This window comes from Gadus macrocephalus, chromosome 16 (assembly GCF_031168955.1).
Source record: "Gadus macrocephalus chromosome 16, ASM3116895v1".
Lineage (NCBI taxonomy): Eukaryota > Metazoa > Chordata > Actinopteri > Gadiformes > Gadidae > Gadus > Gadus macrocephalus.
The window spans coordinates 5,970,355-5,996,399 of NC_082397.1; the positions used below are offsets into that span (position 1 = coordinate 5,970,355).

General features: G+C 45.3%; 6 protein-coding genes across 6 annotated transcripts; 1 reads left to right on the forward strand and 5 right to left on the reverse strand.

The window, feature by feature from the left end:
* Positions 1 to 6,318: 6,318 nt before the first annotated feature.
* On the forward strand, positions 6,319 to 8,825 carry sbds (SBDS ribosome maturation factor). The gene is made up of 5 exons (XM_060074434.1): positions 6,319 to 6,570; positions 6,680 to 6,809; positions 6,956 to 7,156; positions 7,437 to 7,601; positions 7,870 to 8,825. Exons 1-5 carry the CDS (start codon positions 6,443 to 6,445, stop codon positions 7,996 to 7,998), a joined length of 753 nt encoding a protein of 250 aa, XP_059930417.1. The 5' UTR covers positions 6,319 to 6,442; the 3' UTR covers positions 7,999 to 8,825.
* Positions 8,826 to 9,642: 817 nt separating this feature from the next.
* LOC132474968 (uncharacterized) lies at positions 9,643 to 13,876 on the reverse strand. Its single transcript, XM_060075908.1, has 2 exons — positions 13,196 to 13,876; positions 9,643 to 11,335 (listed from the first exon to the last, which is right to left on the reverse strand). The coding sequence occupies exons 1-2, from the start codon at positions 13,838 to 13,840 to the stop codon at positions 10,565 to 10,567; spliced, it is 1,416 nt and encodes a 471-aa protein (XP_059931891.1). The 5' UTR covers positions 13,841 to 13,876; the 3' UTR covers positions 9,643 to 10,564.
* A 3,113-nt stretch (positions 13,877 to 16,989) lies between these two features.
* Positions 16,990 to 18,229, reverse strand: cldne (claudin e). Its single transcript, XM_060075306.1, has one exon. The coding sequence runs from the start codon at positions 18,104 to 18,106 to the stop codon at positions 17,471 to 17,473; it is 636 nt and encodes a 211-aa protein (XP_059931289.1). The 5' UTR covers positions 18,107 to 18,229; the 3' UTR covers positions 16,990 to 17,470.
* Positions 18,230 to 18,856: 627 nt separating this feature from the next.
* On the reverse strand, positions 18,857 to 20,282 carry LOC132474618 (claudin-4-like). The gene has a single exon (XM_060075411.1). The coding sequence runs from the start codon at positions 20,053 to 20,055 to the stop codon at positions 19,300 to 19,302; it is 756 nt and encodes a 251-aa protein (XP_059931394.1). The 5' UTR covers positions 20,056 to 20,282; the 3' UTR covers positions 18,857 to 19,299.
* Positions 20,283 to 21,009: 727 nt separating this feature from the next.
* On the reverse strand, positions 21,010 to 22,785 carry LOC132474540 (claudin-4-like). The gene has a single exon (XM_060075303.1). The coding sequence runs from the start codon at positions 22,690 to 22,692 to the stop codon at positions 22,057 to 22,059; it is 636 nt and encodes a 211-aa protein (XP_059931286.1). The 5' UTR covers positions 22,693 to 22,785; the 3' UTR covers positions 21,010 to 22,056.
* A 1,989-nt stretch (positions 22,786 to 24,774) lies between these two features.
* LOC132474541 (claudin-4-like) lies at positions 24,775 to 25,664 on the reverse strand. Its single transcript, XM_060075304.1, has one exon. The coding sequence runs from the start codon at positions 25,537 to 25,539 to the stop codon at positions 24,916 to 24,918; it is 624 nt and encodes a 207-aa protein (XP_059931287.1). The 5' UTR covers positions 25,540 to 25,664; the 3' UTR covers positions 24,775 to 24,915.
* Between the last annotated feature and the right edge of the window lie 381 nt (positions 25,665 to 26,045).

A 26,045-nucleotide genomic window follows, 5' to 3' on the forward strand; every position in this document is an offset into this window, starting at 1 on the left:
TGTTTAATTTGTTCAAATATAGCAGCTTGGAATTGAAACTGAATTGAGAGCCAGAGAAAGAGACAGGGACAGAGACAGGGATAATGAGAGGAGAGGGCGAGAGAGATACACAGACAGAGAGAGAGAGAGTCATTGTACAAATTAGAGACCTAAATGGAAGGGAAATGTCCAAATTAACATCTAAATAAAGAGAGAAGAGAATGCAATGGTAAAGTGTTTTTATGAGCCAGTTGAAAGTCCCCTACAGTACGTTCTCTGTGGTTAAAATATGATCCGTCTACAGCCGATTTATCAACCCTAATTTATATTCCCATGCGCGTGTTTGTGTACTTGTGACTTCTGCTTTTCCAAGGCCTTCCATGGAGAAGGATGGGGTGCATTTAGTATTCCGGCCCACGTTGCCTCCAGCTGAGCAGAGAGGAGGCCATATGAAAGCCATTCACTATTCACTAGCTTCCATTAGCCGCTGCATGGTGGAACGAGACCAGCATCTGCACGCTGAGGCTGTGAACAGGGATGCATGGTGGGTGATGCGGCCAGATTAACTGGGATCAATGGGTGGGCTGGAGGCGGGAATCATTATAGCCCATCCCCTCACCTGTCCCCCGGTGCCCCCTACTGATTTCCTCGACAAGCACACACACACACACACACACACACACACACAGGGACACAGTGATCATGCACAGTCATGCACATACATGTAAACAGAAATATCATGCGTTAAGCCTTATAATCATAGCCGAAGACACATCTGGGTTTTCCGGTTCTCTGTGTACCTCGGAGCTGTCGTGTTGTGAAATCTCAGACTCCTCCTCTTCCTGTTCCTCCTCTCCTCCATAAAAGGAAGCCAGGCGGATTAGCAGGGATCCCATTGGGTGTCACAGCAGATGGTACCAGACAGCAAATGTGTGATGTGAAGTTGAAAAAATCCTTACTGTATTTTAGAGGCAAAGGTAGGCAGGGTGACCCAGGCCAAACACAGGGTATCTCAGGCCTTTCAGGTAGGTCTTCCAATATCTGAAGTCTTCCAAAGACTTCAGATATGGAAGCCACTTACAGAACCAAGCCACTTACAGAACCAATCAGCACTCTCTGTGGGCTGTGGCCTGTTGGTGCACTGGCACAGAGGTGTGATACAGATGTGAAATAATATGAGAAAGAAATAACCCTCAGGATTACCGGCCATAATGTCATCGTATGTGCAGAGCTGGTCGTATTGTACCGATCCCAATTCCCCATCCTATCTCCCATTCCACATCATTACTTTTGGAGTGTTCTTTAGGTAACACATAACAAGGAAAGGAGAAGCATAGAATTTACTATTTTTTAACATTTCGGCTCGCTGGAGATAACTGGGGTTTGCTTCTCTGACGCTGCTGTTTCTTTGTCCTACTGGAAAGGTTTTACAGCTGTATCGTGCTTGTTATGTTATGAACAGCCACTTTCCCTCCTATCTCCCTCCAGTGCCTCAATGATTTGACATGATTTCCAGGGAACAGCATACCAGGGAAAAAACATTCATGGGTGCACACAGAACAAATACAAAAACAGGCCATTGTTACAAACTGACCTATCCAAAAATACAAGTTAAATACATGATGTAACATCAGCAATTTACAATTATTTACATCATGCATATATTATAAAAGTGGTTGTATACTGGTCTAGCCTAAGAACCAACATGTATCATTAGTCATTAAGCCACTACCCAAACATTTAAAATGTATTTACCAATATTGGAGTATTCAAAAATGAATTCATGTTCGTAACTCAATGAAATAGTAAGCCATTGAAACATGAATTAACATTAAAAGATTAGTTAATTCATGGGCTTATTTCAAAAGAATAAAGTTTGGCATATGTTCTGCGACCGCCACCTGTGGATAACCACTTTATTATAATATAGAAATCCTACATCAAATGGGCATTTAGAAGCAATTACTCAGTATGGATATGAATATTGATATAGCTAATGATAGAAAAGCAACCAATATCCCTTTAAAAAAGAAATAATGAAGGGACAGGGACACCCCTGTATTTGTTTGTCTTCTCTGTGCAGTAATACACAGAGCATTTAGCAAAGCTCACGCTCAAGGCTATCTCCCTGGCCGCCCAGACTGCCCAGGACAGGGGGCCTCCGTGAAAGATTGGCCAGCCTTCGAGGTCATCGTACCCAGCATCTCAGAGCTGCCGGGGCCCCGGGAAACCTCATTCCTCAATATTGAGATCCTATCTCCAAAAACCAGTGTGGCTTTCCTTTGGAATAAATTGCCGTTTCCTCTTCTACTGCCTGCCAGCCGGGCAATCTGGTATTAATCTCTCTACGACGAAGCAGGGGCCCACAATATGAAGGAAAAAACAAGAAACACTGATGAAAAGAATCCCTCTTTTCCCCGGTTCAGGGAGAACGGTTTATCAGTGTTGGGACGGCACGACCGGGAAGTTGGGCTTCAGTGGAGTGGAGTCACAGATAGCAGAGGGACTGTTAATCTGCTGACAGGCTTTTGGAGAACAGTCTCTTATTACGAACAATGTTTTATTTTGGAGGGATTGAACAGCTATAAAAAAGGAATATACTACTGGTAAGAAAACGCCTTTATTCGCTTGGCAGCCCTTTTTTCCACACAAATTGCAACCCCTTGGATTTGCATGCAAATCAGACCGTTTTTCTCTTAAAGGGACACTTCACCGGTGGAGATATCAAGGTTATATGAAGTAAATAATTCTATTTATTATCAATGTGCAAACGTTTTTGAAATCGGTTCAACCTAGCCTGAGAAAAGGCAGGAAGTGGTCTCTCTGGCTCAAGGTAAGAAATCCTCCAACTACCACAGTGCATTGCGCTCGCTGCACCGCCCGCCTGTTTCCGTTTGAAGGGGGAAGGACCCAGTATACTAGCGCAAGTGGTAGCGCAAGTGGTAGCGCGAGCAAACTTTGTATAAACATATCCCCTTGAAACGTTGACTAGTTTAGACTTCTGCTCTCGTTTTTTCAAACGCATCATATATAATACTGTACAGCATGAAAACATTTGCTAATTACAGCAGCACTGGCATCGCTGAAGTTGGCTGCAGCCCAGGGACTCTGTGTTAGTGTCTATAGGCTATAGACTCTGGCGCGCACTGCCACTGGCTCCTCATCCTCTGCAACAGGCACGGGTGGTTCAGCTGCGCCCGCAGCAGCCTCCTCCTCCTCTATTTGTGTCAATTCTTCCTAGCTGTATTCTGGCTCGTACAAAAATAGCCCTGAATGTCCGAATCCAACACTACATACTCAAAATCTACTTTTTCTGCTTCATATTGCAAATTTGCTTCTGCCATTGTCGGAGGCTTGTGTCGGTCTTGTTCTCTAGCTAAGCGGTGAAGAAACATGGCGGACATTGTGTTAACATCTCGTACGCGAACTCCCGACTCCCTCATTCCTTATTGGTGGGCTCACAAATTTGCGGAACCAATGCTTTGTAGTCCTCGGAACTTCTAACAGGCAAGCAGATTTCTAGTGACATGACGTCAAACGTGTTATTTGACGTCAAGTCAGGAGTAATGTAAGGACAGCTGGGCCAAGGGAAGACTGGGTTAAACTGAGGGGAAGAAAAAACTGTTTTTTTATATTACAATAGCGATTTTATAATGATAGAAAGCCGGTTCTGTATCTGTGAAGCATCCCATTAACTATCCCTTACTTCAGTCATAGTACATTCGGAAGCACAACAGGTCAATAGAAGGATAACATCGTCTCCAATCAGCACAGAACAGCCTTGGTCACACCTCCTTTTCCAATCCATCTTCCAAGAAGTAAATCACGGCATTCCGTACTAAAAGAACAACCACTCAGAACATTGAGCAAGTGATTGTGATTGGATACCCCCTGGCCAATCACCCACTTGGAAGGTGGAGAGCTGGATTTGGATGCACAAATGCATCCCAGGTTAAGGTGCATTTCATCACTAGTTGTGAAGTTAATCTTGTTTTATTTAGGCCATACAGCGCTTGATTGCACACCCTGTGATCTTGCATAAGATGTGGTAAAAGCACTTGAATTGAAATGTGTCACCTATTGCAACACAAAGCTGCTCATTGAGTGTGTATTGCAATTCCTGTGGTAAGGGGAAGAAAAGGACTTCAATAATATGTGAAAGTAGAGAATATTAACGATAGCATGCGATGAGGATTAAACAACCCTGAAGAGAAAGCCTGATGGTACCCATACCCAACAAAAATCTGATATGCTTTTGAAAGAACCTACAATATATAACACGTAGGACTGAAATATGTAAAAACAAGACAATAGATGAAAAATATTGTGCACGGCCTGCAATGCAATTTATGGGAAATGAAACAAACCCCTACTAACACATATTGGAAACTTGATCCGTGAAACCGGTTGGTGCCGAAAGGTCACAAACCTTTTTAATTCCATCTTCAGAGTAAACCATATGCCAAAGACAACAGCCGCTGCAGAATAAAAGTACAGCCTGTTGTGCCAAACCATCATCCAACAGCTGTCAAGGGACTGTGCCTCTTCCCACCTACATTAAGATAAGATTCTTATAAGAACCCAGTGTACTATTAATGTGTTAATTAAATACGACATACTTCAGGTAATACCTCTGCTATGGCAATGTAAATAAACATTATTTTTGTTATCATGCAGTCTCACCATCTGTCACTTACCTTCAGACTAGATGCACCTACCTTTCATATCTGAGGTTTGACAAGTACTTGCTGCAATGCCAAATAATTATCGACCAACTATGCAACATTAAAGCTAAGCAGAAAAATGTTGACATTTGTATAAAGTGTGCAACTTCTTGTCTCTTACTAACAATCCATCTTCTCAACAGTGGATCATGGACCTATAAAGAAAGCAGTGGAGACGTGAAGCCATGTTGTCATCGTCGTATTGATGGGACTTCTGGGAAATGTGGTTTTTATGGGTCACTTCCTCACAACTATGAGTATTAACTGTTAACTTTTCTTAAAATAAATGTATTTTGTTTTAAATAAAACTGAATCAAAAAATGAATTCGTATTTTATTTTCATTCAAAATACATAATTTAGAGATACAACTGAGATGCGGAACCTTTGGTTCACGTCTCAGGTTGACTGCGGCACTACTTTGACAACGCACTTGTATTGAGTCAGTCGATCTATCTGACGCTTATGCTGCTATCCATTTTGATGGTAGGCTGGTACGAACGACCAGCTTCAGCGAGAACGTGACGTATTTCCCTTGCTCCGGCAGCCTTCCAGTTTGCTATTTGTGTCCGACGAGTTTGAGAAGAAAACTATTTTGGAAAAAAGAAATAATCCAGTATAATGGTCGCCAGCCTTTACAGAAACATTAACATTGCAAGCCTTTTACATTGCAATAATATCTTGTCATTTTCGCCAATTTTAATTTCAACAAGATCTGTCGTGTTTCTGTCGAGCCACGAGGGGTAGTAGCGGGCTAGTCATCATTAGCAACATAGCCTCTTTAGCAAACCAGCTTGAAAACACAACTTTACATTGAATTGCACGCAAAGCATGACCGTGCAATGCATAAATTGGTGACCGGATTAAAGCAGCAATGAAATCAAGTGTGTAAGAGGATTCAAAATCGACATTACAACCCCCAACGTGGTACAAATACAAAGAAAATACAGCTCAATCCCCATTGACTATGGGCGCAGCCATCTTCTTTGCTAGTTGTACAGATCTGCTTATGCTGCTATCCATTTTGATGGTAGGCTGGTACGAACGACCAGCTTCAGCGAGAACGTGACGTATTTCCCTTGCTCCAGCCTTCCCGTTTGCTATTTGTGTCCGACGAGTTTAAGAAGAAAACTATTTTGGAAAAAATAAATAATCCAGTGTATAATGGTTGCCAGCCTTTACAGAAACATTAACATTGCAAGCCTTTTACATTGCAATAATATTTTGCCATTTTCGCCAAATTTTATTTCAACAAGTGCTGTCGTGTTTCTGTCGAGCCACGAGGGGTAGTAGCGGTCTAGTCATCATTAGCAACATAGCCTCTTTGGCAAACCAGCTTGAAAACACAACTTTACATTGAATTTCACGCAAAGCAAGACCATAAATTGGTGACCGGATTAAAGCAGCAATGAAATCAAGTGTGTAAGAGGATTTAAAATCGACATTACAACCCCCAACGTGGTACAAATACAAAGAAAATACAGCTCGATCCCCATTGACTATGGGCGCAGCCATCTTGTTTGCTAGTTGTACAGATCTGCTCGCTCTACATTGAAAGCGACGAGATACTACGACCGAAAGGGGGCGTGCCCATGGACATAATAAAGGGCGTGCCTCAGTGAAATGCCGCAAGAAAGCTGGGAGATTGGCGACTTGACCACTTCGTACATCCAAATGTGTTGTTATTATACACGTGAGTTCACTGCGTTGACAGATATCTATATATTTCTCAGTCATCAAAATGTCCATCTTTACTCCGACAAATCAAATACGGCTGACGAATGTGGCAATCGTGAGGATGAAAAGGGGAGGACAACGATTTGAAATTGCCTGTTACAAAAATAAAGTGGTGAGCTGGAGATCTGGAGCGTAAGTATTTGTTAACACTGAATAACGTGATAACTATAAGTTTGTTTTTCTATCCAATTTTTCCTCAGACAGATCTAAACTATAAACACCTTTGTCTGTTTTCATATAGGGAGAAAGATCTGGAAGAGGTTCTGCAAACGCATTCAGTTTTTGTCAACGTTTCCAAAGGGCAGTTCGCCAAGAAAGATGACTTGATCAAATCGTTTGGAACAGAGGATATTACCGAAGTTTGTAAACAAGTAAGTTACGTGGACATCTTTCTGTAGTTAGTATTGAGTGACTACTTACATAGCTACATTATGCGAGTTAAAGCTCCATCTCAATAGCAATATAGTAACGTCATTGTAAATCATCATCATGACTTGCTTTATTTCTCCATGGACAGATTTTAGCCAAAGGGGAACTCCAGGTTTCTGACAAAGAAAGGCATGGACAACTGGAGACCATGTTCAGGGACATAGCGACGATCGTGGCAGAGAAATGTGTCAACCCAGAGACCAAGAGGCCGTACACGGTCAGTATGATCGAGCGTGCCATGAAGGACATCCACTACTCTGTGAAGCCCTACAAGAGCACCAAACAACAGGTAGGCAGCTGAATGTCCACTTTAGTTTCATAATAAAAACTATTAGCCAATACCTTAGTCACACACGATTTTATCTTTGTTTACTTTTAAACTTTTCCGCTCATTTTATTTTATTTAATGTCCTGTAATTCTGCTGCAGTGAACGCCAAATCCCCAGCTGGGAAGTTGTATAAAGTTGAGATTAGCGTTATCTTATTTTAACACATGATCCTGCAAGTGTTAAGGAATCCAAGCTAGTGCCTCGACGTGTGACCTCGATGTCCTGCTGTGTGCCTCCCAGGCGCTGGAGGTCATCAAACAGCTGAAGAAGTCAATGGAGATCCAGCGGGCCCACATGAGGCTGCGGTTGGTCCTGCCGGCCAAGGAGGGCAAGAAGCTGAAGGAGAGGCTGATGCATCTCCTGAAGGTGGTCGAGAGCGAGGACTTTGACGAGCAGCTGGAGATGGTGAGGGCCTCGTAAAAACATAATCGGAACAAAGTTCAACAACCTGCGTGACAAAGTACAATCCCCAGGGAATTCCATGGCAGTGTTACATAGTCCTAGTTACATTCTGTCAGTAACCAAGCAGTGTGTATATCTGTGAATATAGCTCTGAATGTATAAATGGTCATATGTGCTTGTTGTAATACCACGACACATGACCAATTCTACCATTACTAGAGTTAATGTCAGCCATTAAATAGCCCCCATATATATTCCTCCCCAAACACAGGTGTGTCTGGTGGACCCCGGCTGCTTCAGGGAGATCGACGAGCTGATCCGCTGTGAGACCAAGGGCCGGGGCTCTCTGGAGGTCCTCAACCTGAAGGATGTGGAGGAGGGAGATGAGAAGCTGGAGTAACTCCACCCCTTAACCCTTCTACCCACGACCCTCCAACCCCGTTGCTACCTAACCCGAACCCACTTAACCCTTACCCCTCAACACTTCAGACCCCAACTCTTTGCCCTCAACTCTTAACCTTCTTTAACCCTTTGCCCGTAACCCATCGACCCACAACCCCGTTATCCTCCACCATTTGCCCACTAACCCTATCCCACTTTACCCGCAAACCTTAACCCTCAACCCTTTAGCAATAAAAGTTAAACCCTAAAACCCCTTACCCTTAATCCTCAACTCTCAAACTTCTCCAACCCCAATTTACCCTAAACCTCTCACATCTAACCCTTAATTCCACTACTGAAGCCCCATTGCCCTTATCTCCAACCTCCATCACCATGGACCCTCTGTGCCTCCATATATATATATATATATATATATATATATATATATATATATATATATATATATATATATATAACGAGCATCCTGGTACACAGAGGGCATACTCTCTATATCGCTAATTTACACTATTCCACTTTGAATCCATGATGCCATTCCTGTGTTCCAGCCACTGAATATTTAGAGAGTTTATTCGGCTGCTCATGGCTGTCTTGGTTTCTTGTGTGCAGTTTGAGCCTTCCAACGAGCGATGTACTTGACTTTAGTTGGGGGGTTTCATCCCACGTCTTAAGTCACAATTTGATTACATTATTGGCGTTTGGATCATATTACAAGAATATTGTCCATGCCTTTTTATTTTACCACTTGTGATCTATAATCATTGCTTACTGTGTAATTTGCTTCATCCAATAATTTATATTTTGTCATTAAATATATATTGAAATAAATTACCTTGTTAAATGGTTGATTAATTCACCCCACTTTTAAATGTCTTAATTCCCCCCACTTCAGAAATTTGGCGATGCGTTGTCAACATAGTGACTTATACAATTTTTATTTTTTTTATCCATTTGGATGCAGTGATGATAGCTTTCTAATCATTTTTTTAAAATCAAGGTTGATCTCGTACTGCTCAAGTTAGAGGAGAAGCTCCTTGAAAGAGAAGTGATTTGAATAATTAAAAGAAATCCCCATAATTATCCTTGAATGTGGATCTTTTTTTGTCTAGGTTTTCTAGTATGTCTGTGCTGAGATTAAGATGTGTCCAGTGTGCTGCCTCCGTTTCTTGCTTATATTTTAAATGGTAGGGCATTTTAACAAAACAAAACATAAATCCAGTATAAATGATCGGTTTGCAGTGAAGTGATAGTGTTAGCGGTCAAATGTTGTGCTTTTCCCAACCAACACACCTAGGACCAGGTCACAACCAAACATTCTTGAAACCCAAGTGTGCACCAGCAACCTGCATCACCCTGTGAGGATAATATAACATGGCAAAGAAAATTTTACTTAAAAACTGAAAATAGCTTATTTGCATAATTATTGGTGTTAATATTCTTCCACTCATCTAATAGGGATAATATGAATATTTTACTTTCCATCACATATTGTATCCAGTGTGAGATACCTTCTTATTTGAAGTCCTATTTAAAGCCTTCAAATATGGTGTTCACACATTTAGAATTTCAGAACCGGTGGCTATATCCTATGATACGACAAGGCTTTGAACATCCGGGGACACCAGCATTGAGAAAGAGACACCCACACGTTTCATGTCAAGTTTAATTCCACAGAGAGAGAGAGAGAGAGACCCAACAACACAGTGATAGCTCAATGTAAGATTAGCCCTGTTACCTGTTAGCACACCAGCAAGACCAGAGGACATTCATTCACTAATCCCTGCTCAAAACAAATGCTGGAGGTTGGGTTATTTGGGGGTAAGCATTAGCACAAGGACTCTTCCCACTTGGAGGTCCTGAGTGTTGAACCATCAATCCTCCACTTATACCAGACACCCTGTTTCACACTGTAGTGTTTGCCACTCTTATTTAAACTTTGTATGGCAGCTGTAAAAAAGCTAATATTACTCTGGAACCATATTTAGGACAAGGCCACACAATATATTAATCAGGTTTGGTATATTACATGTAAACAGCATTCTAAGTAAACTCCCAAAAGCGCATGTACAATATTTCCATTGAATTTAACATACAGCTTGAACATCTCACTCCATATTATAAGGCACCTCACGGTGTATGGCAAGGCTTCATCTTAAATGCCATTAGGCTAGGATAATGGCATCATAATGACACTTAAGAGAATAGGCCTACTCTTAAGAAGAGCAAATTACATTTAAAACCAACATGCTATGCATGACAGCTACCCCCACACATACAAAGTATAGATATATTACCAACTATTTTAGTATCACACATAATTGTTATTCCCATGGAAGTAGTTTGGAATGTTAAACGTGTATAGGAAGTGGCATATTTCCGGTAACCCATGAACAATTAGGCACAATAACGGTTTGACATAGGCAAAAACAGACTTGTGCTGTATTATGCAGACATCATTAGGCCTCTCCTGCTGTTTAAACAAGGACAACGGGGTCTGCTTTTCATTCCACAGGTAGGCCTAGTGTGGTTATCCATAAGAGTCCATAGAGTTGAACATACTTGAATCATCAGATGGGCTCAGAGTGAGCCCTGTTGTACTGGCTGTTGGTAAACGTTGTTCTATGGATGGTGCTCAGAGGGTTTTCACTCTCCTCCTGCTGCGGGTACCTGCTCGTCACCGGCACCGACCCAACGGGCTCTTGAGACCGTGGGCACCGGGTTAGCAGAAACGCGCCCCCGGCGACCATCAACGCAAAGGAGATCCAGCCGAGGTAGAGCGCAGGGCCCCAGTCGCGCTGCAGATCTTTGGCGTCCTCTAGAGGCTGACTGGTGTGGTGACACGTCCAGGCCATGGGAACCAACAACAGTATCCCGGACACAACAAAGAGCGCTCCGGACGCCAGCTTCACCTGACCACGCGTTGGGAACCACACAATCCCCGCGGTTCCCACTGCCACGGCGAACGCGCCGGCTCCTATCGCAGCCCCGACCAGCGCCCTCCACGTGCGGAAGTTTCCAGAGAGCGACATGAGTCTCTGGTAAAATGAGCAATGGAGACTCCCGTCATGCGCCAGGTCCCAGTGGTCCCAATCCAACCACACCCCGTCCCAGTACGCGGGCAGGGTGGCGGTGACGTTGTCAACGGTGCCGCTCACCTTCCAGAGCGACAGGCAGCGGGTGAAGATGCTGCACAGCCAACCGGTGACGCCCAGGCCCAGTGCGGTCCGGTCCAGCCAGCGATCCATGACTCGTCCGGGCCGCCGCTGCTGCTGATTCCTCGCTCCCGGCACGGCGCTGCCAACCAGAAACAGCTGCTCAGAGCGGAGGGCGGGTTCTGTGTTTCAGTGTGTGTGTGTGTGTGTGTGTGTGTGTGTGTGTGTGTGTGTGTGTGTGTGTGTGTGTGTGTGTGTGTGTGTGGCTGTGTGTTAGGATGATAAAGAGAGAGAGAGGGAGAGGTAGCGAGGAAGAAATAAATTCAGCAGCTCTGAGTGCGTGCATGTGTGCATGTGCGTGTGTGTGTGTGTGTGTGTGTGTGTGTGTATGTGTGTTGAAGAAACGCACAGGGAAAGGGATGAGGGGACACCAGAGATGATCAAGGTTTGGACATGTTTGGACATGTCTAGATCAAATCACTGATTTTGAGTTTGTGTGTGTGTGTGATGTGATGGAAAATATAACATATTTAGTTTAGTTGTAATAATTCAAGCTTTGTTTCCTTCAGGTTTTGTTATCTAGCCCCCCCCCCCCCCCCCCCCCCCCCCCCATTTGTAAGTTCCCCTTTGCTTAACTTTTGCCTGAGCTGAACCCGTCACAAGGACCCCCCTATATATATATATATATATATATATATATATATATATATATACATGAGTAAAACTCAACATTTCCCTCACATGATGTGTGGACAAATGCACGTGTTGAGGTGGCAACAGTGTTAAAAGGGTGTTGGATACTGGCCTCACTCTGCTGGAGAGGAGACTTGTGTATGCATACATAAACAAGTAATCATTTCGCTATTGTGTGCTTTTTCAGATTTAGAAGTCTCATCCGTCCTAGACGCAATATCTCATAAAGGAATCGCCATGACTGTGTTTGTGTGTTTGTTTGAGAGAGAGAGGGGAGGGAGAGAGAGAACACACAGGTGTGTGTGTGTGTGTGTGTGTGTGTGTGTGTGTGTGTGTGTGTGTGTGTGTGTGTGTGTGTGTGTGTGTGTGTGTGTGTGTGTGTGTGTGTGTGTGTGTGTGTGTGTGTGTGTTTGTGTGTGTTCCCTTGAGCCTGGGCTGGTTACAGCACTGCTACATGCATGTACTCGCTGTAAAACCAGTTAGCCCACATGGGTGGGACTGTGGAACAGCAGTAGGGAAATCCCATGTTTGCTCTGCTCTGCCTTTATAACAATCTCATCCTCTCTCTCTCTCTCTCCGTTGAGATCAGCAGTGGAACAAAGATGAGCCTGTGTTGGGGCTTCTGGCTGAGCGCTTTGTTTTAACGTTGAAGCGCCACAACCTCATATAGCGGGAGAATGAGGAGCGTTCCCTCAAATAGAAGGAGACGCTTCACGTTTCCATGAAGTCTTTGTGCGGTGACTCAGCTGAAAGACACGCAGACACTCCTTCGGATTCCCATTGTTATGCAAAACATCTTCAACTGATGCAAATACAAAAAACACAAAAACAACAGCAGCTCTATTAAACCTTTATTTGCAATTCCCTGAAGTGAATCACAAAAAAACCCTCTAAGTCATACTAACATTATGTTTTTTCTAATGGCCTCTATGAGTATGTTATACTAATTTGAACAACCATGCAAAATTACACATGCTGCATTGGCTGCTGAGGTTTGAAGCAAAGGGGATGGCATTATGGGAGTTCTAACTACATTTCCCATGAGCCCATGCTCATTGTTTGTCACGGGTTAGTTACCTGAAAGATTTGAGGGTTTATTTCAAAGGAAAGGTGGGCTGAAAGTGATAAGGGGGTTTGGAAAGCAAATAAACACTATAATCCGTCAAATCAACGTGACATCTATACAAATAACACCTTCTCTTACTTTAACCAATTCTGTCATTCCATTGCCATTTTATTTTCTGCATCTTAGACATTTCAGCAGATCCATGTATATAAAATTTGGCTGGAATGCCGATGATGGATGTTCGAATAGAATCCCCCCTCCCCACCCCCCACCCCCATTTATCACACGTAGTTCTTGAAGGCGTAGCCGCTGCGCGAGGTGTGCGTGGTCCGCGCCGCCCGCCTGTACCCGCCCGAACCCCCCCCCGCCCTGGCAGCGGGCGGGGGGCAGCTGCTGCACATCAGCGCCCCCCCGCACAGCAGCAGGCCGCCGGTCACCCAGCCGATGTAGATGGCGGCCCCCAGCTCCTTCTTCAGCACGTCGGGGACGCGCGGGTTGCGGAAGTCCCTGACGATGCCGTTGGCCGTCCAGGACACGGCCACCAGGGTGGCGAGCGCGCTCAGGGCGAACGCCAGGCCCGCCGCCGCCACCACGCGGCCCTTAGCGCGCGCGTGGCTCAGGCAGTTGGTGCAGCGTGCCCCCAGCAGGAAGAGCAGGAAGGCCAGGCATCCCAGCACCAGGCTGATGCACACCAGGCCCCTGGCGGCCTGCAGGTCGGGCTCCAGGTCCAGCAGGGCGTCGTAGATCTTGCACTGCATCTGGCCCGTGTACTCGCTGACGCACGTCATCCACAGGCCCTCCCAGAACACCTGCATGACCACCAGGTGGGTGCCGATGAAGGCCGTCACCTTCCACATGGGCAGCCCGCAGATCAGAATGATGCCGGCCACGCCCAGCATGGACAGGGTGAAGCCCAGCTCTTCCAGGCCCATGGTGGTGGGGGTGGCTGGAGGAGGTGGAGGTGGTGGTGGTGGAGGTGGTGGTGGTGGAGGTGGTGGAGGTGGTGGTGGTGGAGGTGGTGGTGGTGGTGGTGGTGGTGGTGGTGGTGGTGGTTTGGGGAAGGTGGGTGTAGTGGCGGTGGTGGTGGTGGTGGTGGTGGTGGTGGTGGTGGTGGTTTGGGGAAGGTGGGTGTAGTGGCGGTGGTGGTGGTGGTGGTTTGGGGAGGTCACTCCTGAGGGAGATAGAGGAGGGGAGGGTGAGAGAGTAGAGGGAGGGAGGAAAAGAAGGGAGAGATGGAGGAGGGAGACGGAGAGAATGAGTTGGGGGAGAAAGCGGGAGCAGGAGAGATCGTTGGGAGGAGAGAGGGAAGGAAGGGAGACAGAGAGAGAGAGGGGGAAATAAATCAATGAATATTTACATTGTTACTGGGACTCCTTTTAGCAAATCAGGAACAGCCATTGGAAATAACACAAATGGAAACAATATGATATCCCTGCAGTTTTTACGTATTTATTTATCTTTGCCTTGATATAATGGCATTAAATGTGTCTATTGTACATTTCATGACACCAAACACTGTAGATAGAGCATCATTTCTCAACCTGAATATAAATGAAACAACAATTTCCCAAGATGTTTTGAAGGTACGCCTTTCTCTTGGGAAATCTTGTGTAGGTTTGGTTAGTTTGTCAAAGACGAGCCACTAGGGGTCAGTGTGCCATCAGAGACACAGTATTTTCGCTAGAATAATGCTCTTCATGAAAATGCAAATGATGTACTTAAAAACTAAACCGTAAATCAATGTATTTTCATCAGTATGACAAATTGTATGTTTCATAGGTTGTAATGTTGTTGAAAGTTGTCAAGTGAAAGGATTTTTTGTTCAATCGCACAATTTTACTCCGATCCAAGAGTCGACACGAACTAACTGAAAAAAAAAAAAAAAAAAAGAAGTAAAGGAAAATGACGACAGAAACCGTCCTCGCTGTAACCGAAATGCTGGGCGTGGTTGGAGATGTTTTTTCGTTACATTCCCAGAACGGAATCACATGACCAATCCAAATGCTCCCGGTTTCGCCTGATAAGACAAGTTTACACAACAGAGCAGACCACTCTCCCCACCGTAAACCCAAATTGAATAAAAAAAGAAACCCAAAACTTTCGAATAAACCAAAAAATGGACATTCAGTAACAGGTATTCAACCTGCTGGGGTGTACCAAATCCCTGTTTGTAAGAATATATCTATCAGACATGAATTGCTTCACATTTTTTATGAACTTTGGATGACTAGGCCTATGTTCCAATAATTTCTCTCCTGCACATCAACACTTTTATTTATACGTATCTCTCAACATAATGAATACCAGGTTTCACAAACATGGATTCACCCTCTTACACTCATATGATAGATAGCTGACTAACTACTAACCAAGAACCATCTAACTAACAAACCAACTAACCTACTAACTAGCAAGCAACCATTTATTGTGTTTGCCCAGAGTTTAAGCTGACATGAGCGGTGAGATCATCTCTTTAACAACAAAAGGAGTGTTGTTTCAGGTGAGAACTGGTTCTTCCTTTACTTTCATAGACTTGTGCTGAGTTTATCAAACGTGCCAAGTGTCAAACACAGAAAAAAATGTAGGACTAATGTGTGCACAGTGAAATGGATCATGTGGCCAATCTAAATAGAAACCTAATCAGCTATTGTCATGTCTGTCTCAATGAATAGCTGCAACTCATGATGATAGACCGACTTTCCCATATGTCAGGTACAAACATCCAAACAACAAACACTTCCATCAGGGTCTTTGATGTTTCTCAGTGGAAAGGGGATCTGCGTGGGTGGGGAGGACCCCCCTGGCTGAGATGATTGCTCAGGAGGGGTTTTCCCTGCAGTGGTCTGGGGGATCTGTTAGAAATAAGCATTGACTTTGGCCTCCTTGTCATAAATCAAGGAGGTGACGACATAGGCCAACACTAGCAGGCCAAAGTGTGGTACAGGGAAAAAAAAACATATTGTCGTGGAAACCATGTCGCAAACAAAAAAGAATACTAAGGTTATAGCTGGAGTCATTATGCGAGCAATTAGGAATGAGCGAGTAATTCAGTGAGAACACAATGGAGTTTCCGAGCCAAGATGATACAGAGTGTCTTGAAAAACGCCAGGAAACGCCATACTAGGAAAGAAGATAGGTTGGGCTTCGGTTGAATGAACGGCAGGGAGGAGACATTCCCCACCTTTCACCACCCAAGCGGCCATTACAGAGAGTAGGGAGTTGTGAGAGAGGTCAATAATTGTAAACAAATAAACGTTTTTTAACTGAAAAAACGATTTCATGGGAAAGATGTAAACAATAATCGATGAACATCCAGATGTACACAACCATCCACCTTTCCTTCTACATTCTGAATCATTGATGTTCTGAACTACAGTGAAACTGTGTTGTTTGCGTAGCAGGGTTTTGACGTTATCCACGGGCACACCTCTACAGGGTCACCCAGTGAGCCCGGACTGGTTTGGGAACATTCTCCTTCCGTTTTTTTTGTTTTTTCTCCCATGAAAGGAGAAGACGAGCCATATGACATGAGATCTGTTGCACTCCTGTCTCCTTTTCTCCACAGCTTTGACTAACATAAACCAGTGTGTTTTTTGTGATTGCTAAATACTATATACATCCTCACTACGTTGTTCCTTGTTAAGACATTTGTAATTGTTGTTTAGAAGAGAGTTGTAAAGCTGAACTTGTATTCACAATCGTCACTTTATTTAGTGAATGCCAGGTGGACATTCCACAGTAAGGAACGGTTCAGTAACTTGGTTCTGATCATGAATCAACGAAGTTGTTGTCTAAACATACAAAAATGTACATAAATACATTACTCTGGTGTAACTTCCTTCTCACACTGAGCAGCTAGGTCGTTTGTGGAGTCAGATTGAAATCCTGCTGATTCAAAGGCAGGTCTTTGAATGAGCATGACCAGCTTAATTTTAGAGGTGAAAGAGGTAAAATACTGAGATCAACCTTTCTGGAGACTAGTGAATCAATATTTTAAGATATTAATGAAAATTAACTGGCACTTGTGTAATGGTAAGACTTTCACAGCAAATGATAAGACAGACCAAACAGGCAACCAAAATTGGGTGAATGAATGATTTTTTAATAAAAAATAAACAGTATGATATGCACGTATACAAAACACAATGGACTTGTGAATGATAACAATCTAACATTAGTAAAAGTCAAACAATATGTACATACAATTCTTAACCAAAGAAAGACAATTTCTTCATCACAGTTGTCACAGACGTTGGTTTTAAAATCAAACAACTCCAACATGTGTGTATTGTATATTCAGTACACAGCATAGCATGGCTCTCGTCGCAGTCGGTTGGGTTTCCCACCCTTTTGGGGCCCCGATCAATCCTCCAACAGTTGCGTCGTCCTCTGAACAAACATTCTCTTTCGTCACAGAGAAAGTGACTTAAAAAATTGGAAATCACACGTCCCATTTTGAAAGATCAGTGTTGTCCTGGACCTGTTCCAGAGCCACAAAGGTCACGAAGGTGTATATATCTTAATTAAATAGCTTCTCTGAATCGTCTTTAAGCGCGGCGTCCTTAGACGTAGGCCCGGCTGGTGGCGTTGGATCGGGCCTGGGAGTACTTCACTGGGTACTCCGGCGCGTCCTCTTTGGGGGGGCAGGAGCTGCAAAGAAGGGCCCCTCCCAGGATCAGCAGGCCGGCGCAGGCCCAGCCGATGTACAGCGCGGCCCCCATCTCCCTCCGCTGAGGGTTGGTGAGGATGGGGTTGTAAAAGTTCTGGATGATGGTGTTGGCCGACCAGCTCACGGGAATGAGGACGAGCACGCCGGCGATGATGAAGATGACCCCGGCGGCGATGGCCACCCTGGACTTGGCCCGCTCTTCCTCCACAAAGTTGGTGCACTTGCCCCCGGCGATGCCCAGGAGCACCCCGAAGGCCCCGGCGATGATGGAGACGACCACCAGCGCTCTGGCGGCCTGCAGGTCCTGCGGCAGCTGCAGCAGCGAGTCGTAGATCTTGCACTGCATCTGCCCCGTGCTCTGGACCACGCAGTTCATCCACAGGCCCTCCCAGATGACCTGCGCCGTGATGATGTTGGCCCCGATGAAGGCGGTCACCTTCCACATGGGCAGAGCGCAGACGATGATGGTCCCGATCGCGCCGATGATGGCCAGGCAGAAGCCAAGCATTTGGCGTCCCATTGACACCATGGTTGATCGTCCGGTTGGTGGGCTGGTAGGTTGAATGGACGCAGGAGCAGATATGGGAGCCTTGTAGGGTTAAGGTGAGTCCTGCAAGGTTGTCAAGCTGAGTTGTGAGTGCAAGGTGAGACTTTTGTATCCCTTTTAAAGGCGTCTTCTCTGAGTAGGCGGAGCCAATGTCCCTTTGCGTTGACCTGAAACCCAGGTTGTTTTCTGCCCCGCCAGATTTTTCTCATAATTAGCATACCAAAGGGGGTGGTTTCGATGAGATCGGGATCAGCTCCGGAATTGGTTACTTGAAACATTTCCACCGGACGGTTGGCTGATGGATAGGGGAACTGGCAGTGCAGGTTTCGGCCATTGCTTCCGCTCCAAAAAGGGAACTGGTCAAGGTGTGGCGGACGTGGTGTGCCGAAACACCGAAAGCCCGGTACGGGTTAAGTTCAGATAACTGACACACAGGGGATTCTGAATCAACAAACTAGGCTTTTATTTTATTTTATATTTTTAGTTTTTAATGTTTGTGATGTTTTCAACATTTTATATTTTTTAAGTTTTTCACCTCTCTGAGCCACTTGTGTTATTTGTTTTGTATGCTTTTTTTTTTATAATTGACATTTTATATAGCCTTATACATTAAACGTATTATTACTATCATCAAATAGGTGTTAAATTAAATATTTTCGAATGATCATTTTCTTTTTAATATTTTATAATTTTACAATGAAATGAATACATAAATAAATGGAATGGAACAGATTTGAGATTCATATTTTCACGTTTATTTTATTGGATAAAACACTCACACTTCACAAATGTTTCTTTGCACAGGAAAATTGTTTTCTTTAAATTGTTTTTGATATGTTACAACAATATATACAGTGCCATTAGATCACAAGTCAAACTGTTTCCAATCTCATCTCCTGATGCAAAAGAAGACAACGTTTGGTAAACATTACTCATCCTATCGATGAGGAAATTCTTTTCAAGGACTTCAAAAATGATCAAAGGTTCGCAATAATTACGTTTCAAAATAATCACATCACCGATTCCACAGTCTCAGTCTCATGCAGATATTTCAATATGACGTCTCTAAATTTCTCTGCCACCTTAGCAGAGCAGCAGCCACACGGCTTCCTGGTTAACGATCAGATTAAAAGTCTTAATTCACAGAGTATTTTTACAAGGCCATGTCAGCCCTGTTACAGGTACTGTGTGCCAGAGTTCACTGTGGGGGCTCCATAAGGTTTGCTCGGCCCGTAGGAGCCTGTTCCAGAATAGACCCTCGACGGCGGCGCGTAGACCGGCCCATAGTTGCCAGGATTGGGCATCGGTGCCCCCGGGTAGGGGTACATCGGTGGGGGTCCGTAGCCCGGGTATCCGTACATCTTCTTCTGCGGCGGGCAGGAGGTCGTGAGAGTGATGCCTCCGACCAGAAGCAACGCCGCGGCCGCCCAGCCGATGTAGATGGACGCGCCGATCTCCCTCCTCTGAGTCTCGATGGTCAGGGGGTTCCGGTAGTCTGCGACGGTGATGGCGGCAGACCAGCACACGGGGATGAGGACCAGGATGGCTGAGAAGATGATGAGGCAGCCGCCCAGGATCACCACCTTGGACCTGGACGCGTCGGTCTCCAGGCAGCCCATGCACTTGGCCCCGACGAAGGTGAGCATGAAGCCGATGAAGCCGGCGATGAGGGAGATGATGACCAGGGCCCTGGCGGCCTGCAGGTCCGCGCTGAGCTGGATCACATTCTCGCTGAGCCTGCACTGCATCTGGCCCGTGCTCTGCTGGACGCAGTTCATCCACAGGCCGTCCCAGATGGTCTGCCCCGTCACGATGTTGGCGCCGATAAACGACGTGGTCCTCCACATGGGGATGCCACAGGTGACCGCCACCAAGGACAGGCCGATGAAGCTCACCACCTGGCCGGCCACTTCCTTTCCTATCCTCCCCATGGCGGAGGGGGCGGTGTCTGGGTAGAGGCGTCTGGTTCAGGGACCTCGGTCCAGGTGCTCCGCGGTGCTGGGGATGTGTTGAAGTGTCGCAGTGTCCTCGGCGAGGGCTTGTCTCAGAATGGCCAGGAGTACAGGGTGTGTTGTCATCAGGTGAGTTGTTCCTGCATAACAAGATTCCTCTTTCTCTCTGTTGGTCTCCCCCTCTCTCTCTCTCTCTCTCTCTCTCTCTCTCTCTCTCTCTCTGTCTCTCTCTCTCTCTCGCTCTCTCACTCTTTTCTTTCTCTTGATTGGCAGCAACATACAAGACGGAGGTGGAGCTTGCAGTGCATTGTCTTGGTCTTAAGAGCGAATGGTACCTCCCACCTGAAACCGGTCGTGACCCTAACGATGGCCGTCCATTATAAGTACCTCCATTTTGGTCCACTTTCTCACAGAGGGCTTAACTGATGAGATTTACATTTGTTGTGGATCCGTCTTGACTCCGATCAAAACAACAGTCAACGACCTCCCATCCCATCAATGATGAGGAAATATAGTACAAAATATAGTAAATCAATCTCTAGTACTAGTTGCTGATTAAATATATTGTGTTTCAGCTGTTAGCCGTAGATGGAATGAGTGCCAGAATGTTTGAATCTTATAACCCTTCTTGATGTTCTGAAAGAAGAATGTTTACAACTATAGGACCGGGAGTTTCTTGTCTGACCAGATTTTGAGATGGAATCTACGGGAAGCCATTTTGTCCTGAATACTTTCCATTTTTTAGGTGACAATATATAAAAAAAATTCAATAGCAGGAAGTACAAGGAAAGCACAAGCACACTAAGCTAGGTTTAAAGTGTCTGTATTATTTAATTATTTGATTTGCTTGCATTTTGCTGTTGAAGAACACTATTTTGAAAGGATAAATTGTGTAAGATATTTAATAACCGACAGATAAACATTTAAACAAACAACATTTTAATAATTCATTTATTATTTATAAATGAATTTGAAACATAACCTTCCAGCCATTGAACAGTGTACAACGGGATTTTCTTGTTCTTCATGGTACTTGTAAGTAGATATGTTTTCAGTCCTCACACTCATTGTTAAGGTTTATTTACAGTTACAACACTAGCAAAACAGCTTGGAGAAAAACATTTTAAACATGAAAACACAATGGAAACAACCGTTTCTACTATGCTACACTAACTTGAAAGACATTTTTAGTTTTTCGGTTTAAAGGTTTGTTTTGGAGAACAACAGACGTTTTATGTTGAGTTCATCAATCTAACAAATTGATGATGGGTTAGGGTGAGGGTATAACTATTTTACTATCCTTTAGAAACTTTAGAGAAAATAGAAAAAATATTGGAAAGATTTTTTTGTCTTTTGTTTGTAACGTTTGTCAAACAACAACAAACTATGAATATGACATCATCAATCAACAAATCTTCCCTTTCGTCTATTCATTGGTTTTGATTTCCCCTCCCAGTTTGGGATCTAATCAGGGGGTTTATGGAGGGGGGGGGGGGGTAAGGCAGGCTGACCCCTTGAATGGGACACCGGTCCGAATCACAAAGGCTAATTAGTTTCTGCAATCAGGCGAGGAGCGAAGAGCACTCATGCAACCAGAACATACAAGCTCCTCCCTGCACAAATCCTCTCAGCTGGGAATCAAACATCTCCTTAACAGATGGTCATGAATATTGATTGATAAAGGCATTGACAACAATGTAATCAAGGATTGTATCTTCGCCGTATATTGCTATCTTTCTGTTGAATATAAAAACCACATGCATGTCGCAATCAAAATGTATAACGACTCAACCGTGCGCAAGTGCTAAGTCAGCGACGACCAGGCCTGTTGAACATCCAAAATTCCAGGTCTTCTCTTCTCAAGTGTTACTGATTCAGGATTGCAGGACTCAAAATCCACCTCTGTGAAACCATTGCTTCTGCGCCCAAAGCCTAAAACCCGGTTCCTGGAACCGAACCTGGATGTGCCATCGCCGTGCCCTAGACGTATTCTCGGGACGAGGATCTGGACTGGGGGGGCAGGTATCTGGGGCTGTACTTTGGCACCTCATCCTTGGCCGGGCAGTTCCAGCACAGAAGCGCCCCTCCCAGCACCAACATGACGCCCGCGCCCCACCCTATGTACAGCGCCGCCCCCAGCTCGCGCCTCTGGCTGTTCAGAATCGCCGGGCTGTAGAAGTTCCTAACGATGGTGTTGGCCGACCACGACACGGGGATGAGGCAGAGCAGGCCCGCCGCGATGAACAGGACCCCGGCGGCGATGCACGCCTTGGCCTTGGAGCGCTCCTCAGCGATGCACGTGGTGCACTTCCCGCCGGCGACGAAGAGGAAGGTGCCGATGACGCCGAGGAAGATGGAGATAACCACCATGGCGCGGGCCGCCTGCAGGTCCTGGGACAGAGCCAGCATGGAGTCGTAGACCTTGCACTGCATCTGGCCCGTGCTCTGCACCACGCAGGTCATCCACATGCCCTCCCAGATCGTCTGTGCCGTCACGATGTTGGCGCCGATGAAGGCGGTCACGCTCCACATGGGCAAGGCGCACACGATGATGACCAGGAACCAGCCAATCAGCGCCAGGGAGAAGCCCATGATCTGGATCCCCTGAGATACCATGTTGGGGTCTGAGAGGCTTTCCGAGGGAGCAATATCCGACCACAGATGTCCACGGCGATCCTGGCAGAGAGGACGTGTGGGGGAAACACTGGGAGTGGTTTTATAGATGCTAGGTGGGAGATGGGGGTAGCTAGCTAGACATGAGGGTATTTGAAAACTCGATCCTCAACTCCTATTGGCCGGATGCTTTGTTTACACACAAACAGAGATCCAATGACCGCCAACAAAGCCAACCTAATAGATTACTGAGACGGAAAGGTCAGACAAAGCAGTGGCATTTTTATCTTGTGCTTGGTGTACCATTCAGTGTGCCTTGGAAGTCCGGGTACACAAGGAAGGCATTCCCTCTTTTAAACAATAATAGGAATCTTTTAGTTTAATTGAGATGCTTTAACTGTATTTTGGGTGAATACAATCACTTATATAATCACCACTCACACGTTACACACAATGTATCACTGAAATAATATCCAATCCAAACTCGAGTCAACCATGTAAAGACACTTGGTGGAGAAAGAATATGTAAAGAACAGTGACGCAAAAGCCGTAACAATGGTGTTAATATATCTCGGTTGGCTTTGGCAGAAATCACCCAGGTCATAGATTTAACCATATTTTGCATTGAAATGTTTTTACACTTTCATGCAAAACTGTCATTTTGGTTAAAGTCTTCCAGAGTTCTCCCAGGTGTAAGATTTAAAGCATGACATACAGATGTCCGATACAGCATACATACATTTTGCCAAGAGGAAGAGCTATCCAGTCCCTCTATGGGGCACATCAGGTATCTCCACCTATTGTGTAAGTTACGTACAACACAGAGCAGACCACAGCAGGTGGAGGCTGGGGTGGTGCCGGGTGACATCAGCAACCTGAACCTCGCAGACATTGTGTGTGTTGTGAGATTGAGCCAGCTGCGCCCATTTGTGCTGCAGTTGAATTGATGTGGTTATTGGAATATTTTCAGCCTCACTTTTAATTTAGGTCAATCGGGTAAAAATGCAGGCCAGACGACTGCATGTATGCCATATTCAGCCAACATTGTAAGAGGTCATTTAGGTTTGGGTCCGTTCAAGGAATTCTTGACGTTTTGCTGTTTACTCCAATACACATTCTTTCTTACAATTGTGTTTGTGTCTTTTCGAGTTTGAGAGTAAATATTTAGAAGCTGTTTTACTCAGCAATAGTACAGTTTTCTTTGCTTCTTCCTTTAGAAAACAATGCATCTGCTGTATTCATGACTACTTGCACTGTTACATCTACAAAATCGACATAAATATTAGTCAACTGAATACTAGAATGCAAAGATAAAATATGATGCTATATCTAAATTCTCATGAAGTTTCCTTATGAGACAGCTAAACTTTAAGAAGTTCAACTGTGTTGCATTTACTCAGAAAGCAAATAAGACATTGATGTTTAAAAAATAATTCTTTATTTATACTTTTGTGCTCAAACATGCCATGCGTACAACACACCTCACAACACACACACAACACACACACAACACACCTCACAACACACACACAACACACACACAACACACACACAACACACACACAACACAGACACAACACACCTCACAACACACACACAACACACACACAACACACACACAGCAGATTGGCACAATCCTTTTTTTCCAAGGGAGCCAGAGTACCTGGCGGTGTAGTTGTCCTTGTGGGGGGGCAGTTGACACACACTATTTGACTATTTGCACCTTTAACTGTGTTGCATTTACTCAGAAAGCAAAGAAGACATTGAAGTTTAAAAAATAATTATTTATTTACACTTTTGTGACCCCAGTATGTGCACAAACGACTTATATAAAAAAAAAACAACATGATTGAAATATTTCAAAGCAGACACAGTAGAAACTCAGCAATGAACATTTGAAATTGGTGGGTCTCGTGTGTGTCACATAACCGCACTCCTTTACTCGACTCGGTTGTTTGGGCGATAATTCTCGTCACTCGATCTCCGATACAGAACATCACCCTGATCCCTCATTTGTCTTCGGAGCTCAGCATACAATGGTCCAACTACACTTGAAATACACTGCTAAAACACGCCATGCGAAGATCACACTTCCCATCGCACACACAACACACAGCAGATTTGGCACAACACTTAATTCCCTTTTTTTCTCTCCAAGTCCGTTTCAGTCTCTCCTTTCGGCTCATGTCTTCCTCAAAACTGGCCGGGTTTTTCCCTCCGTGATTCTCAGACGTAGTCCTTGGACACGCCGGACCTGGCTCCCGAGTACTTGGCGGTGTAGTTATCCTTGGGGGGGCAGTTGGCGCACAGCAAGGCCCCGCCCACGAGGAGCAGGGCGGACGCGCCCCAGCCGATGAAGAGCGCCGCGCCCAATTCCTTCTTCTGGGAGCCCAACACCAGGGGGTTGTAGAAGTTTCTGACCACCGTGCTGGCCGTCCAGCAGACGGGGACCAGACACATGATGCCGGCGATAATGAACATCACGCCGGCCGCGATGGCGATCTTGGACTTGGCGCCCTCGTCCTCCACGCAGTTGGTGCACTTGCCTCCGGCCACGGCCAGCAGGATGGCCATGACGCCCACGAGGATGGAGATGATCATGAGGGCGCGGGCCGCCTGCAGGTCGCTGCTCAGAGCCAGCATGGAGTCGTAGACCTTGCACTGCATCTGGCCCGTGCTCTGCACCACGCAGGTCATCCAGATGCCCTCGTTGGTGGTCTGCGCCGTGACGATGTTCTGCCCGATGAAGGCGGTCACCCGCCACATGGGGATGGCGCACGTAACGATGGCCCCGATCACGCCGATAAGGCCCAGGGCGATGCCCAGAATCTGCAAGCCGGCCGCTGCCATGATCCCTTTAGAAAGCTTTTGTTATTTGTCCTCGCAAAGAATGAAAACCGGTGAATGTGTGTGAGATCAGCCACGTCCTGGTTGAAAGGATTCCAGAGAGTTAATGTTTAGGAAAAGGTTGGAACGGGTCTTTTATTTGTTAACCTCGAGGTGGGGCTTAACACACACACCCCCACAGATACGCACACATACCCACACTCTCACACACACTCGCAGTCACGCTGTTTTGTGACGTGTGTGTACCAGCCCCCCCCCCCTCAGGGCATGTGTCATCATGCCAGGTTTTGTCTTCTCCTGTACCGTAACGGATTCAGGTGATACCGCTAACAACACTGACTCACACGTTACTTTGGTTCAGTGAGGCGTCCCAAACTCCTCGACACACCCTCAGGATTATATAACCATTATCGTAGTACGCCATTTTGTAACTCCTTTGTGCTTTTGGATTAGCCACGTTATTGTCTTTGTCACCATACATAGGAATACATAGGAGTGTTTAAAAACGT

Coding starts and splice junctions, on each gene's coding strand:
- sbds (XM_060074434.1), top strand. CDS start 6,443: ATGTCCATCTTTACTCCGACAAATCAAATACGGCTGACGAATGTGGCA. Junction 7,157..7,436: donor ACAAGAGCACCAAACAACAG/GTAGGCAGCTGA, acceptor TGTGCCTCCCAG/GCGCTGGAGGTCATCAAACA. Junction 7,602..7,869: donor TTGACGAGCAGCTGGAGATG/GTGAGGGCCTCG, acceptor CCCCAAACACAG/GTGTGTCTGGTGGACCCCGG.
- LOC132474968 (XM_060075908.1), bottom strand. CDS start 13,840: ATGGGCCTGGAAGAGCTGGGCTTCACCCTGTCCATGCTGGGCGTGGCC. Junction 11,336..13,195: donor GCTACGCCTTCAAGAACTAC/GTGTGATAAATG, acceptor ACACACTGAAAC/ACAGAACCCGCCCTCCGCTC.
- cldne (XM_060075306.1), bottom strand. CDS start 18,106: ATGGTGTCAATGGGACGCCAAATGCTTGGCTTCTGCCTGGCCATCATC.
- LOC132474618 (XM_060075411.1), bottom strand. CDS start 20,055: ATGGGGAGGATAGGAAAGGAAGTGGCCGGCCAGGTGGTGAGCTTCATC.
- LOC132474540 (XM_060075303.1), bottom strand. CDS start 22,692: ATGGTATCTCAGGGGATCCAGATCATGGGCTTCTCCCTGGCGCTGATT.
- LOC132474541 (XM_060075304.1), bottom strand. CDS start 25,539: ATGGCAGCGGCCGGCTTGCAGATTCTGGGCATCGCCCTGGGCCTTATC.